General features: G+C 36.8%; 1 protein-coding gene across 1 annotated transcript in view; it reads right to left on the reverse strand.

Annotated features, from left to right (window-relative positions):
* The window catches only part of COL15A1 (collagen type XV alpha 1 chain), a 218,515-nt gene that overhangs the window by 103,191 nt on the left and 98,395 nt on the right, over positions 1 to 16,929 (reverse strand). Inside the window, exons 9-13 of the mRNA XM_044658323.1 lie at positions 11,036 to 11,089; positions 8,690 to 8,767; positions 7,430 to 7,552; positions 2,902 to 3,027; positions 598 to 660 (exon numbers count right to left, since the gene is read on the reverse strand). Of these exons, the coding sequence (XP_044514258.1) occupies positions 598 to 660; positions 2,902 to 3,027; positions 7,430 to 7,552; positions 8,690 to 8,767; positions 11,036 to 11,089 (444 nt within the window). The remainder of the gene's footprint in view (positions 1 to 597; positions 661 to 2,901; positions 3,028 to 7,429; positions 7,553 to 8,689; positions 8,768 to 11,035; positions 11,090 to 16,929) is intronic.

The raw sequence follows: 16,929 nt of genomic DNA on the forward strand, positions 1-16,929 counted from the left end.
GAGAGAAAGAGAGAGAGAGAGAGGAAGAGAAGGACAGAGAGAGAGAGAAAGAGAGAGAGAGGAAGAGAGGGAGAGAGAGAGAGAGAGAGAGAGAGTTGGGGAGAGAAGTGGAGAAAGGAAAGAGGAGAGAGAGAATGATACTTGCATTTGAGAGGTGAAAAAATATTATTAAGTGTATATATGCAATATTTCTTTTAAAAGAAAAAATAAGGTAACTATGAAGTCAGTTTTACAAAATCAAATATTTTCTTCTATAAACTTTGATTTTCATAAAAATAGAGTTGATTTAACTGGTAAAAAACTTCAGAGCTTCCATATACAGGAAGCATGAATAGAGTTGAGAGTAGCTGATCCTTCCAAATTCTCAGTGATCTCCATCTCCTCTGATCTTATCTTTTGGGTTATATTTGCCTACACCTCTAACAGATATTAAAAGTTAGGTATTTTGTAAACTTTAAATCCTGTAGAAATATGACTTACTGTATTTGTTATTACATAGAGCAAAACTCCAGGCAAGACTATTGCCAAATTCCCACAATTTGGAAGCTGCTTTTGCTTTCTTTTTTATTTGTATCCACCCTTTGACCCTGATCTTACCTTTTCTCCTTTCATTCCTGGAAGACCAGCAGCGCCATTAAGCCCTGGATGACCATCAGGACCCTGTTGAATCAAAACAACTTATGAGATCAAACCATTCCTAGGAAATTAAGTGAATCATTATGACAAGACTCTAAGATTAGTTGGCCTGGCAAAGTTGTTTTCAATGCTGTATTTTTATATTTTACCACAGGAGACTTAAACCTAGATCACTGAAATCTTTGAAATACTAGATCTTAGTATGGTATAGTCTAACATGAAAAAACAGAGACTTAGAGAGGTGAAGAAACTCACTCAAGTTCTTTTAGTTAAGAAGCAGCTGAGCTGAGGTTCAAACCCAGGACTTTCAACTACAAATCTTTTTTCTCTTTCCACTATACTGCATTGCTTTTTTCTACTCAATTTTTATTTCTACAATAACCTAGGACACATCTACAGCAGGTGGAGCCACTGGCTGAAAGGTTTTCATGAAAAAAAGATTGTTTTTTGGTGACTATAAAACAGCAGAAAAAAGGTTTTGGAGGCCAGAGTCCAGTTTATGAGATGAACACTTCTCTGTACAGAATACAATTGATTCAACAGGTCTCTCTATGTACTGAGCAGAATGTTGTTTTTGAAGAAAATCATTAATTTCCTATAAAAATAGTTGTCTTTCTGGGACCATTTCTTTCAGTTCCAATTATGACTGAGACTCAGAGGACCCTTTGAGATGGACAAATATAGTCAAGAGAGTTTAGTTGTTCTAAGGCAACTTGATCTTTGGCTTTTATTTTAAAAACAATTAAAACAAATCTTGGGAATGTTATCAATAACACCAAAAAAATAATCACGGGCTGCCCCCATTTTTCTCCCTTTCAAAATATTTTGAATATTTGTCATAAACAAAGTCAGCTCTCATCTTATTTGTAAATAGAATAATTTCTTACTGCCTTTCAGCTCATTTCTGCTTTTTTTTGGTTGCATAGCAAAATAGCTTTGCTTCATTAAAAAAAATCCAGTTGTAAAATACTGGGTTATATGGCTTCAGATGCTGGTATTCTTTAAAACACTGAGTCATATTACTTTAGTTGACTTAGAGTTGATTAATTAAAGTCAACTCAAGAAGAGACAGTACCATTATATGTTGTTGTTATAAAAAGTATATCATAAGTTCTGTTGAAAAAGGGTCAAAGAGGAGGAGATTGTTTTGCAAGATTAGAAAGAGATGAGAGCTAGACAGAAGTTGATTGCTCTAACTAGAGGATAAGTATGGGTAAACTTTAGGGATATTGCTGAGATAATGTTTTGCCATGTAAATAGGAAGGTAATAGTAACATGATGGCTTTCTCTAGGATTAGCTTCTTGAAAAATTCAGAATAGCTGGGATTGGTAACACCAAAACCATAGTAGTCCAAAGAAATACATAGAAAGACAAATAAATATTGAAACTAGAATTTAAAGTTGTTGTATATGATTGTGATTTAATACTATTGTGCTATAGAAAATGATAAGCAGAATGGTTTCAGAAAAACCTGAGAAGACTTAGATGAGCTGATGCAAAATGAAGTGAGCAGAACCAGGAGAATATTGTACACAGTAATACTGTAATAATGATCAACTGTGAAAGACTTACTTACTCTGGTCAAGACAATGACGTAAGACAATTCTTTTTTTTTCTTTTTTTAATTTTAAACCCTCAACTTCTGTGTATTGACTTATAGGTGGAAGATTGGCAAGGGTAGGCAATGGGGGTCAAGTGACTTGCCCAGGGTCACACAGCTGGGAAGTGTCTGAGGCCAGATTTGAACCTAGGACCTCCTGTCTCTAGGCCTGGCTCTCAATCCACTGAGCTACCCAGCTGCCCCAAACGTAAGACAATTCTAAAGGACTCATGATGAAAGATGTTGAGAATTGATGAATTCTGAGTGCAAATTGAAGTATAATTTTTCTTTTCTTATTTTTTGATAACATGGCTAATATGAAAGTATATTTTACATGCATTAACATGTATCACATTGCTTGTTTTTTTCAAAGGGGAAGAAAGGATAAAATTAGGGAATTTGGAACTCAATTTAAAATGAATTTAAAAAAATAAATAATGAACAATTAAAAATTCTTACTCTCTGTCTTAAAATCAATACTAAGTATTGGTTCCAAGGTAGAAAAGAGGTAAAGGAAGATAAATCCTTAATGATTCCCAGTGCTCTATCTCACTATGCTACCTCATTGCCCTGTAACCCTTATTTTTACCAGGTCAAGTAATCTAGAAGTGGCTTAAAGCTCTGCATTAACTCAAAGTACGAATGTATAATGTCTTATACTCACTGGAGGACCTGGTTCACCAGATGGCCCATCTTCTCCAGGTGAACCAGGGGGTCCTATATATAATTCAGATCCTGGCTCTCCTGGGAGACCAGGTTCTCCTGGTGGCCCTGGGGGTCCAGGAGTACCCTGAAAAAAACACAAGAAGAAATTATATTAGAGAACATTGAACAATAAAACATCAACCAAAATGGTCAGGAAATGGGATGCTCAGGTTAATTACATTTTTATTTTCATGAAGTCAGCATTTTTTTCCAGCCATTGTTTATGAAAATCTTTCTAAAATGTAGTAGTTGACTTTCTTGACTTAGGAAGTATATGCCTTAGAGAATATTGAAGGAATACAGAAATATGCTTTTATTGGTTGTTTAAGGGTTTCTAATGCATAGAGGTCATCTTTATGAATATCAGTATGCATGAGTATAGATTTGGTTGGAGAAGATTGGAGCACCCTGGTCTTTTTTTTTTTAAACCCTTATTTTCTTAGTATCAATTCTAAGACAGAAGAGCAGCAAGGGTTAAGCAATTTGGTTTGACTGAATTGCTGAAGGTTAGATTTAGGAAGTATCTGGGGTTAGATTTGAACACAGATTCTCCTGGCTCTAGGTCTGGCTCTCTATCCATCCTGCTACTTAGCTGTCTCAAAAGCGTTAGATCTCGCCTCTGACACATGAAAACTATGTGATCCTGGACCAGTCACTTGACTTTTTAGTAACCAATTGGCAAATTTCTAAGACTAGTTGCAAAGCAATTGCCAATAAACAAATAAAAGGTAGTTGTTAGAAAATCAATGATCTAGTCTCTACAAGCTTTTACTCCACCCCAATGGGGATACTAATAATACCACCTCATAGGGTTGATGGGAAGCTCAAATAAAAATAAAAACTTTTCAAAATCTTCCAGTTCTATCTAGATGGGAGCTATTTTTAGGCTGTTCTTTCTAGCAGAGGACAAGGAGAGGAGAGAAGGCTGATAGAACAATAGCTCAGGGGTATAGCAAGATCGAAGGGATAGCACTTCCCCCCAACCCCCTTTTTAGGATAGGAGGAACTTAAAGTATGTTTGTAAGCAGATGAGAAGTAATGAGCAGAAAGGGAGAGATGGAAGCTAAAAGAGAGAAAGACAACCCTGGATGAAGCAAAGCTGATATAGGAGATATCAATCAATCTAAAAGTATTTATTTAGTGCCAGAAGCTGTGCCAGATGCTTGGAGTACAAAGAAGAAAAACAACTCCTACTCTCAAGGACCACACATTCTAATGGGGAGAAAACATCCAGCTATATAGTTGCATATACAATATAGAGTTACATATGACATATGATATTATAGTTACATCTAGTTATATAATTATGTATCATATATAGTTACATGTTTTATATGTGTAACTCTGAATGTATACATGTACTCATATGTATATGTAACTATATGTATATATGTAGGTGAGTGTATATTTACACACACACATACAGCAGGTAACAATGCAACCCTTGGGGAAGTCACTGGCAGCTGAGGGGGACTAGGAAAAGTCATGTGTGTGTGTGTGTGTGTGTGTGTGTGTGTGTGTGTGTGTGTTTGTAGGTAGAATATGAGCATTTGAACTTGAACTCAACTTGAAACTGCCCTCCATGCACTTGAACAGCACAAAAACTTTCTTCTTACATAGAGCCAGAGATTCCAAGGTTTAGAGGTGACGGGGGAATAAATATCTTGTATTTGTTCTGGTATGGGAGATAGCCAGGGCAAACACAAGGAGAGAGAACATAGAGTATCATGTAGGAGGAACAGAAAAAAGTACCTCATAACTAGATTCCAGAGTCCATAGAGGGTAGTAAGATGCAAAAAAGAGAAAATGTAAGATGCAAAAAAAGCTGGAAACCATTCTGGAAGGCAGTTAGGAACTATGCCCAAAGGACGTTAAAAGACTGTCTTCCCTTTGACCTGGCCATACCACTGCTGGGTTTATACCCCAAAGAGATAATAAGGAAAAAAATTTATGCTGTGCTTTTTGTGGTGGCAAAAAATTGGAAAATAAGGGGATGCCCTTCAATTGGGGAATGGCTGAATAAAATGTGGAATATGCTGGTGATGGAATACTACTGTGCTAAAAGGAATAATGATCTGGAGGAATTCCATGTGAACTGGAGAGACCTCCAGGAATTGATGCAGAGTGAAAGGAGCAGAGCCAGAAGAACATGATACACAGAGATGGATACACTGTGGTAAAATCAAATGTAATGGACTTCTCTACCAGTAGCAATGCAAGGATCCAGGACAATTCTGAGGGACTTAGGAGAAAGAACACTATCCATATCCAGAGAAAGAACTGTGGGAACAGAAACACAGAAGAAAAACAACTGCTTGGTGGCATGGGTTCATGGGGATATGATTGGGTATATTGACTCTAAACCAGTGATGGGCAAACTTTTTAAAGAGGGGGCCAAAGGAAAAGCAATGCTCATCTGTCAGTCTGTTTCTAAGGCAACTCTTTCGAAGTTTCATTGTATTGTATCCTACTCATTGTATTTGTCAGATTAGGAATAATGTTGCGGCCGGATAGAGTATTTCAGGGGGCTGCATCTGGCCCAAGGCCATAGTTTGCCCATCACTGTTTTAAATGATCACCCCAGTGCAAATATCAATAATATAGAAATAGGTCTTGATCAATGACACATGTAAAACCCAGTGGAATTGAGCATCGGCTATGGGATGGGGTTGGGGGAAAAGGAGGGAAAGAACATGAATCTTATAACCATGGAAAAATATTCTAAATTAATCAATTAAATAAAATCCCCCCAAAAAAGGCTAGGAAGGTATGTGGGGGCTAATTTATAAAGGATTTTAAATGTCAAAGGAGTTTATTTGATTTTTGAGGTAATAGGGAGCTACTGCGGTTTACTGAGGAAGGGAATAAATAACATGGTATGACCTATGCTTTAAGAAAATTGCTTTGCTAATTTCATGGAAGGGTTGGAGTGGGGAGACCCTGGAGGTGGGGAGATGACATAAGAGGCTATTTGTAATAGGTGATGATGTCCTGACCGTGTGTTGTGACTATGAGCTGAGAGAAAGGTTTTTTACTTATGACATGACCATAGAGTAGTGATTCCCAAAGTGGCCGCTACCACCCCCTGGTGGGTGCTGCAGGGATCTAGGGAGGCAGTGAAAGCCACAGGTACATTTATTTTTCCTATTAATTGCTATTAAAATTTTTTTAAATTAATTTCCAGGGGGCTAAGTAATATTTTTTTCTGGAAAGGGGGTGGTAGGCCAAAAAAGTTTGGGAAACACTGCCATAAAGGTTCTTCCTAATTCAAATTCTGTGATTCTAAGATTGGTTGCCATAGGGAAGAGGGAAGTACTTTTATAGATCCTGGTGAAGGTGATTCATACATTGTAGGCAATGATCTTGGATATTTGAGAATGAAATAATTGTTTGAAGGTCATGATTATATTTAGTTATGAAGGTCCATTATCTTATGGAACTATAGGGATAGTCAGAAAGTAAAGAAATAGATGGAGTAGACAAGGCAAAAAATCTAGAGGATAGCCTTGTACCTGAGAGAGGATAACTTTATATTAAAAGCTCCAGCCATCAACTGAGCAGGGAGTGGGGGCGGATAATTCTGGGATGTCAAGAAACTCCAGTTAAAAGCTGGGACTGGAGGAAGGTTAAAATTGTAGAGAGATTTGAGAATTGTCTGAATTGAGGTGATAACTTAAATTCTAAGAATTAATGAGATAGTTTATAAAGAGAGAGAGGTGGAAGGGGGAAGCAAAAGCCTAAACTGATGAAAACTCACATTTAGAAGGCAGGAGAAAGAAGAGATAAAAAGTAAAAAAAAACTAATAATAATAATAAAAACAGCTTCATTTTTACAGATGAAGAAACTGAGGCAGGTAAGTAATTAAAGTAACTTGCCCAACCAAGGTCATACAGTTAGTCTGAGACTAAATTTGAATTCATGTCTTCCTGATATCAGTAACCTATCTACTGTGCAACCTAGTTGTCTTGAAAAAAAGTAGATAAAAGGAAAGAGAAGATTCACCAGAACATAGATTTAGAGCTGGAAAAAACCTTTGAAGTTACTGAGTCCTCATTTGCAAAATTAGGAAGATGTCACATTCAGAGAATAAATGATTTGCTGACAGATAATAAATGTCAGAGTAGGGGTTAGATAGAACTCAGGTCCTCTGAGGACAAAGCTAAAGTTCTTTCTACTTCACATGTGATAGATCCAATAAAGTTTCAATAAGGAGACAGGGTAGGCATTGTCAAATGATCCAAGGAAAACTGTCATGATCTGGAGATGTCTATTGGTGGAGGATACAAAAGCTAGAGAGTAAGAGAGCAGGAGAGAGTAGATCATGAAAAATTAACCTGCTTAATTAGAGAAGTTTGTGAGAGGTGAGAAACAGAAAAATGCTGACAATAATTCATCCCATAATTGTATCAGTTAAGCTTTCATACACTAATTCTGAATAAAGGCATGGCTTATTCAATCTCTGTCTCCAATATGGATTAATACTTACTCTCAGAAGTTCTCCACTACCTTCAATGTTAACAGAGCTGGAATCAGAATCAGAACCAGAACCAGAACCAGAGCCAGAGCCAGAGCCAGAGCCAAAGCCAGAGCCATCGATCTCCATTATACCCTATGACCAAGAGAAATCATTCTCAAAATTTGGCTTAATTCAGCACTTTGTAAGATGGATTATGTTTCTGAAAAAAATTTTGAACATTTTTAATACTTAGAAAGCTAAAGAAGAAACCCCAAATTTAATAAGTTAATGATATTTTACTTAGTAACAATAAAAGTATCATTTTGAAGTACCAAAAGGAATGCAAGTCTTATTCATATTGTTCAGTAACTATTAAAAACCAACTATGAACAAGTGCTTATGGAGTACCATGGGGATATACTAAATTATAAGACATGGTTCTTACCCATACCTCCCTCAAGAAGTTAAATCTGAAAGTGCTTTCCCTTCAGTGACACAAGACAAAATGATGTATGATGCCAGAAGGAGATTTCTAATTGACAAAGAATATTGAGGAACATTTCACGGAAGAGAAAGCATTTGAACTTGATTGACTAGTTCACTAAGATACCTGGGAATCTCATTGGCTATACTTCACTTTACACAGAAGTCCTACCTATAGTTACCTCTGTTCTCTTGCTCCTATTTCTACTTGATTTATCTAGTATCCTTTAATGGGGAACCCTGTTAATCGAAGACCATCTAGAAATCTTAATATATTACAAGCATGCTTCCTTCTTGTCCTTGTGTAAACATTTAATAAATGCTCTGTTTATCTATCTACCATGTCTATTTATTCCCTCAAAGACTTTAGTAATTTTTCCCTCTGATAAACCTAATGTCCTTTCCTCATTAGATTTTCCTGCTAACATGTTCAGTGATTTGACCCTTCATTATAAATTCCATGAACACGATTTCAAGAAATGAGACATTTTACAGTTCCCAAGATATCATAAATACATATGCAAACATATATATATATATATTCATGTGTGTATATGTATACATCCACAGATATAAAAGTATTTTTCATTCTCAAAATATTTCTTTAGGAAAATTAAACAGATTTCAAAGATCTAGGAGAACATATATTAGATCCATTGTGCTTTCTTCCTCTCTCTTATTTGTACTCAAGGAGCTATAATTTGTCTTAAAAACAGATACATAGAGTTGATAAAGAAACTCTGTACTCTTCCTATCTTTTAGTTTCACAATGATTACTGAAGAATACAACACAGAAAAGAACCTCACCAATGTTCCAGGAGGCCCAGATGGTCCAGGGGAACCTGGAAACCCAGGAAGACCTGGCTGCCCTTCACCAGGATCACCCTAAAGGGCAGAAAAATCAACAGAATTTAGACTTCTTCCACTTTCCTTGTCCTTTCAGTTACATACTTCATCCATCTTCAAAAAGTGACTAGTTGTTTTGTTATATTATGGAGCCTTATGCAAGAGTCTCTCCCAAGTTTTATCATTTCTACGTGACTGTCTTTTCTCAGACCTGGCACTGACCTTTATCATCACTAACTCTTTCAAATACTTATTTGAAAAGAATAGAGAGAAGAAAATGGATTTTCCTAGAATGCTTTAGAGCTATTCATAGGAGATAATATGGATTGAGAGCTGCTTTCATGGTGCTCCCTTGACTTCCCAACTCTTACACCATATAACTTTACTTTTCCCCAACTGCTCCCCACAAACATTGCTTTGTTACACTGCCTGAATTTCTACCAGTTAGAGATTCATTTGTGTTAATAAGCAAGAACAGATAGAGAGGGTAAAAAGGTAACAATGACCAACTTCATCCATTTAAAAATTTTGGTCAAAGCCAGCTTTTTACCAGAGAAGGAAAAGAAAATTCTGCTCTTTCCCTTTCTCTTTTAGAATGAAACCTTGCCAAAGGCTATAAAAATCTAACAATATTAGAATCATTCTTTCTCTTCCTTCCTCTCTGAAACCAGAAAGCAGCAGTCAGGCTAAAAGTTAAAGTTAAATATACTCAGCTACATTATGGGTTAAGTGGGTCTTCTTGGTTAAATGGGTAATCTATTCATCACTTTTAAGCTTGGGATCTGGAACATATTTCCCCCCACAGAAATAAGGCTCATATTTACAAATAAACTGGACAAAAACCATTCACATATTGGGGACTCACTGAAATTCTATAAGGCACCGACTTACAGGTTGTAAAGAAAATCTATCCTGTAAATGCACAATTGATTATTTGAACCTAAATACTTGACTAAATTTTTGCTTATTCAATTCCACCAAAAAAAGTTGATTTTATTCTGGTAGTGACTACTTAGGGCCCATTTAACCATGATTGCTGAGATTCATTTTTCATAGTGTCTGGTTTGTGGTTTTCATGACTCTTCTAATTATGTGTTTTTAAGAATATGTTTCTTGGAGTTTTATAACTGCAAGTATCATCCTTCTTCACTGGGGAATATAAATGAAATAATATTGCTTATGAGAAATTATATGCAAGAACTCATTTACTTCTATATTGCTATATTAATCATTAAACCTCTTCCTCTAAACTCCCCTTCCATTGTTGGGATTTCTGTGTATGGGAAGTTTATTTCACTCTCTTTTGATTCCTATTTGAGTGAACAACCCAAGAACAATCTCCTGGCATTAACCAAATAACTTAAGAGCAGTATGCCTGAGAAGACTCCTGCACATATTAATTGGTTGTCCTGGAATCTTAATTCCTTCTTGCTTTCTTCTGTTTTCACTCCAGAAACCAGCTGAGGTCGTCCCATTTCTCCAATTTTAACTTCATAAATATGGATCTCTCTGTACCCAAACATTCATAGCACATCAGACCCTCCATATCCCCTTCGTTATCTGACCTTGAGGAAATGAGGAAACAGTCTAATCTCATACTTTCATTTCACTCAACCAGTTGCTGTGCTCAAAGACCTCAGTGTTGGTCTAAAAGCAAAGGAAATAGATAACACCTCCATTCCCACCACTCACCATCCTCAACCAGAATGGGTCTGCGACCCCTGAAAAGTAGGGAAGTATCTCTAACACATCACAACTGCAACTTTTCCTATACAAGAAGTTAACCTAGGAAGACTGAGAAGTCTTGAGAATGCTGCTGAATTATCACCCAATCTAAATTCATTTATGAAGGACCTCAACACTATAACCTTACCCTCTTCTGCCAATTTCAAAGAATACCCTCTAATATATCCTTTTTTCTTGTGTGAGTTTGCTCTAGTTCCCCTTTCCAGGGCAGATACTAAGTTACAACATAATTCTTTTCTCATTTGGAGAGGATTTGCCACCAAAAATAGAAATTGAAATGGGTAGGTAAAACTGATCAAGTTCTCCTCCTTAAAATATCTTTTACAAAAACTCAAACAGAAAGCCTTCATAATAATTGTTTCAGTGAGTGGCTTTAATTTAGTTGCATAGAGATGTTGTCATCCTATTTCTTCTTTGTTCTTCTTAATCCCTCTCCTGAAATCACTACTCTTAGGGCTTCTATTATGAAACTGGATGGAGTTGATTAAATTGATATTAAAAAAAAGCTCAGGGCAATAAACTCAAAGCAACTTCATTTTTCATCATCAGTTCTACACGTACCTTTTCCCCTTTAGGGCCAGCCTGTCCTTTTGGTCCTGGGAGTCCTCTTTCACCCTAAAATCAAATTGCTTGATTAAAATGTTGAATTCAACCCAACTGATTGTTCATTAATCTTTGTAGTCCTAATTAGTAGGATAAGGAAGATAAAATTTCATGTCTAGTCTTTGTGTAGAAGAAGGGGTAACAGTATCTCATTCCTCCAGAATGTCACCCTTAAGAGAATCAGAGCAGTTAAGTTTCAGGGAGGGCAAGAAGGAAGAATTATAACAACACTAGCTCCAAGTTATATCTTACTCTATGATTTGCAAAACAATTTCCCTACCACTAGTGGTGAGAAATAGACCATGTGAAAATTATTACCCCCAATTTATGGCTGAGGAAATTGGCATTTAGGGTGATGAAGAGACTATCTTGCGGTCATAGTAAGTCGGAAAGCAAGGATTGCAACTCAAACTTCATAGGCACAATATTAATGGTGAGAGCTGCCTTTGGAGGCAGAGGACCTGAGTGCAAATACTGATTCAATCTCTTTCTACCAATGTGAAATTTATTTTATAATATCTCTGGGCTTCAGGTTTCCTCAGCTGTAAAAGGAAAGGCTTGGATTAGATGGTTTTTGAGGTCCCTTTTAGCTTTAAAGCTTCTCCCCTAGGATTTCAGGTGGCTAGAGCTCTGGACTTGAAATAGGAAAACCCCAATTCAATTGTTGCCTCAGATTCTTTCTAGCCATGTAATACCAGGGAAGTCACTTAATTTTGCTCTTCTTCATTGTCCTCATTTGTAAATGGTTATAATAATGTTACTTTCCAGGGGACGGCTGGGTATCTCAGTGGATTGAGAGACAGGTCTAGAGAGGGGAGATTCTAGGTTCAAATCTAGTCTCAGGTACTTCCTAGCTGTGTGACCCTGGGCAGGTCACTTGACCCCCATTTCCTATCATATAAGATGCTGTAAGAATTGTTAGTTATTTACTGTTATTCTTTCTGCCTTCAAATCCAAACCTTCTTTGTAGCATACCAAAAAATCCCTCAATGGTCAATTTATATATTTTTCCTCTTAAACTCTCTAGGAGACTATTGTGACTCTGGAAAGAGTCTGTCTGTCAGTCAGTCATTCAGTCAAACAGCATTTATTAAATTGTCTACTATATGTCAGGCTTTGTGTTAATTGCCTGAAAACATAGCCAATATGTTGATAATACATTTACACTGTTGTACAAATCACATTGGTGTCGGGGGCAGTAACTGTAACTGCTAAAGATAACAAGTTGCTGGGATAGTAATATATACATTTATAACCTGAGTTTGAAGGATAAACTCATATGAGTTTATCTTGTGCTAAAATCTTATTCCATAGGCCTGATTTGGCAGGGTGCAAGAGGTTGATTAACGAATGCCCAACTTTAATAGTTTCTCCCACAGTTTCTTACTTCTCCCAATTCCATTTTTATAGCTATAGTCTAAGTTATTTGATGCCTCCTGTTAACTAAGCTAAATCCTTCATCTTGGAGCAGCCATTAAAAAAGCCTCAGACAATCCTATCCTGCTAGGAATCTAATAAAAATTTGTGCATCTATAAAACCAAAACACAATGCAGAATAAAACAGTATTTTATGTCCTTACTTTGCAGTAATATTTATTCAGCTCATAGACTCATAGAATAGTAGAGTCTGGATCTTAGAAATCATTTGATTTTTACAGAGGAAAAAAAACTGAAATGAATTTATTTCCCCCAAGTCACACAGGTAGATCTGAGGCAAAGGTGAGAACAGACACCACATCTCCTGATCATAGGCTGACGCTCTTCTTTGCTCTCAAAATAACTATGCCCTCTGAATTGTTCAAATTTCACGTTTCGGTGAATCTAAACATTTTAACAACTATATGTGTGTGTGTGTGTGTGTGTGTGTGTGTGTGTGTGTGTGTGTGAGTTTTGTTGGACAGTTGAGGTGAAAGCTATTACCACATTACATGACTCTGGAGGATCAACACTCAGTTACCTTTTTTTGTAATTTAAAGGATTTGGTCCTAAAAACTGGATTTGTGCTTCCATTACTGGGATTGTTAATAATAAAAATGATAGCTGATTTCACCTAGTGTTTTCCATATCTCATTGGTGTTTGTGTGCTTCTTGCTACAACCCAGTGAAGTAGGTACTGTGATTATTGCAATGCTCATTTTAGAAGCCAAAACCTAGACTCAGATATGTTAGTAGACTTATAGATGTTAGCAGTCCACAGTCACCAATGGAAGGCAATTACTTGTTCTGCCATGTTTAGAGATTGCATTTATTACTTTTGAAAAAGAGCAACAAAAAGTGTCTTTGAGTTGGAGCTTTCCTTCCCAACCCACTGTTGGGGAAAGTGCACTAATTATTATTCATTCTTTGTAAGCATGGTTTCCTCATATGAGCTTCAACAGCCTGGCATTTGACATAGGTGCCTTATGCCATTCTCTTGTTCATGATGAAATCTGGACCCAGGAGCCAGGCTGATCTCTAATCAGTCACTTAGCTATAGAGAGCCAGCCTCTATATGGTAGGTAGGGTTCTGAGTGGCTTTCATGGCATCGGATTGTTAAGACAGGAAAAAGAAAATGAGAACAACCAGACTAGTGGTTAGCCCATGTTGCTCTGAATTCTGTGGGCTTTGGAGTTTATTATATACTGATTTCAAACAAAGAACACAAAGAAAGAGTCACAGTTGTGAAGGGGTAACAAATCATACACAACCCATTAAAGTCTAAAAAGTAAAGGTATAGCTACAAGGACAATGGCCAAATTCCAACCACCAATTAGTAGGGGATAATTCTGAGAGCAGACATATTTTATGGAGATGTTCACTAATTGAGTCCTGTCTTCCTGGAATATAGGTTTGCACCTGGTCAAATAAAGTCCAGACTAACTCCAGTCTTATCCAAGTATGCAGTCTTATCTAAGTAATGTTTGTTAGGGTTCAGGCTTCTTAATTATCAAGGGGAGAAATTTTTAACTCAGTAGTTGTTGGTCTGCTAAGGATGCAAAGCTTTTCAATAAGTCTATGTTTTTCCAATAAGAAAAGGTTTGGATCATAAGAGGTATCAAAAGAGGGGTCTCAGATTTTTATCTATTCTCTTATTGGCTTCCCACAACTTAGCCAAGAAATATTTATTAAGTACCTATGATGTGCCAGGCACTCTGCCAAGTACTGGGGATGCAAAGAAAGGTGAAAGATAAGTCCTGATCTAAAGGGACTCACAACGTAATGGAACATACAACATTAGAGTAATTGTTTATAACTAAGATATATACAGGATAAATTAGAGATAATCAACAAAGGGAAGGCACTGAAATTAAGGGAGATAGGGGGAAAATTTTTCTTAGAGAAGATGATAGTTTTCCTGGGTTTCGAAGGAAACCAGGGAGGTAGAAGGCAGAGATACAGAAAGAGAACTTCAGCCATGAAGGACAACCAGTGAAAATGCCAGAGGCAGATGGAGTGTCTTGTGCAAAGAACAGAAAAGAAGACAATGTTCAAAGGAAGACCAGATTGCAGAGTATTGGGAGTGGAGGTGGGAAATAGAATGTAAGAAGACTAGAAGAGTTGAGAGTGAAGTGTTATTAAAGCTTGGAATGCCAAACAAAGGACTTTATAGTTAATCTTAGAGGTAATAGGGAGCCACTGGAGTTTATTAAGTACATGGGGTGGAAACGTGGACAGACCTGCTCTTTGAGATCACAGTAGTTGAATGGAGAAGTGACTGGAGTAGAAAGAAACTTGTGGCAGAGACCAGCAGGTTATTGCAATACTCCAGGTATGAGTTAATAAGGATTTTGTATCAAAACAAGCAGTGACAAGAGAAGGGAAGGGAGTACACCCAAGAGACATTATGAACAATAGGCCTTACCAACAGATTGGGTTTAGGAGGTGAGAAATACTGAGGAGTCAAGGATAATAACTAGGTTTTGAGTGTTGGTATCAGAGAAGCTGGTGATACCCTTGACAGTAATAGGTAAGTTAGGAAAAGGGGAGGGTTTGCGGGGAAAGATAATCAAATTCCCTTTTAGCCATACTGAATTTAAGAGGTCCACAAGGCTTCTAATTCAAGATGCCATGTTCTTGAATTTCTTTTGTTTCCATTAAAATGCTTTTAGTTTACATCAATCAAAGTAAGACCCTCCAGGACCTGACATTTTCACTTCCCAAATATTCCCTCCTTCCTACTATTTCACATCCCCCACCCCAACCCTGACTTGCAACAAAGATGTATAGTTGTGTAAACCAGATCAATATATTGATGTGCCTGAATTTCTATCCTCTTCTCCCCCTTGTTATTTTATACAGGTTTCTGTATCTTGCATTCAAAATATAAATCCTCTATATTTGAAGCAGTGTTTAGTCATTTTGTACACACCAAAGGGAAAGAATCCGTTTGCTAAGAAAGGCTTTGAATAGAAATTGAGATGCAGAAAGAGCAATGCTTGAATTTCTATGCACTCTTAAGTGATGGGGACTGTTCAGTGCATTCATTCTCATGACCACTTAGACCTTAATGTGACCTATCATTCTGTTTTCTTATAAGCCTATTCACAATACTCCAGCAACAGGACAGAAAAAATATCCTTGCAAATTAATATTTTTTTATTCCTGCTGGAGGTAATTTGCCTACTAATAGTATTAGCTTTTAGTTACTGTAAAATCTTTTTATGGTACTTGACCCACTAGAGAATTGAGAACCTAATATCACAACCAAAGTGCTTGGCAAAAATATAACTTTACTTGTGTTAAAGCCTGGAAGGTGACAATTTTGTTTTATGAAACCCGCAAGTACTTCTTGAACACCTTAGATAAAATTAGTAGGTTTGCCCAAAGACTGAACAATAAATCTTCAGTTATTCATTGATCACACCTAGATAGGATTGGCAGATATAATTAAATATTAAGTAACCTTTTTGTAGTCTTGGTTTTTCTTATTGTAGCTATGCCACTTATCCTATCCTCTGGCTATATCCTTTGTAAGCCAATCAATTGTCCTTCCTTTCATGTACTCACTAAAGTATATATGAAACCTTGAGTTCTACAGTTCAATGGAAATTCCCATTCTTGGTGTCTTGGAGTCTCCCAGTCTCAGAGCTGAGTGACTGTGTGTGTTGTGTGTGTTGGCTCTGTGTAATGATTGGCCATAAGAGCATTGTCTCCCTTGTCCTGTTTAAAGATGTATTCTCTGTGGTTCTCAAGTTGATAAAGGTAATGTAAAAGTGAAAATTGGGAAAAGCCATCTAGAAGTGTATATATTTCTATGGACATGGGAAATGTATCAAAACTACATTTCCCGTGATCCAGCTGTTTCCGTTTCCGGATCTTTGGGGCATGGGGAGGTCTACGTCGACGCAGGAAGAGCTTAAATCTCCTGGGTTAGGAGGGAGTGGTCTCTCTTTTGCCGGTAGGGTCTTGGCTAGCAGACAGGAGACAGTAATGGAGGCGGCAGTTTTGAATGCTTACAAGTGCGTGATCTGATAACTTTATCTATAAACATGGCTTTAATTAAAATACTAATTTATATATTTATACCAGCCTTTATCATTTTTCATATTAATAGTAATCCACCATTTTCCTCATCACCAAGAAGCATTATTAAATTGCCATATGTGCTTTCTCTTCTACTTTTGCATAAATGAAGTGGAATTATTTTTAAACAAAAGTTTAATGTATTACACAGAGCTAACACACACATTATACCTTTCATACTACTTTTAGTCCATGATAGAACAAACCTTTTTCCTTTTTTCTTAGAATCAATACTAAGTATTCTCTCCACTGAGCCATCTAGATGCCCCTGACTATTACTTCTAAAAGAAATAATGAAAGCCACTAATGTTAAGCACAAAATAGACATAATTCATACTTGAAGTGTTTG

Source organism: Gracilinanus agilis, chromosome 1, assembly GCF_016433145.1.
Source record: "Gracilinanus agilis isolate LMUSP501 chromosome 1, AgileGrace, whole genome shotgun sequence".
Classification (NCBI taxonomy): domain Eukaryota; kingdom Metazoa; phylum Chordata; class Mammalia; order Didelphimorphia; family Didelphidae; genus Gracilinanus; species Gracilinanus agilis.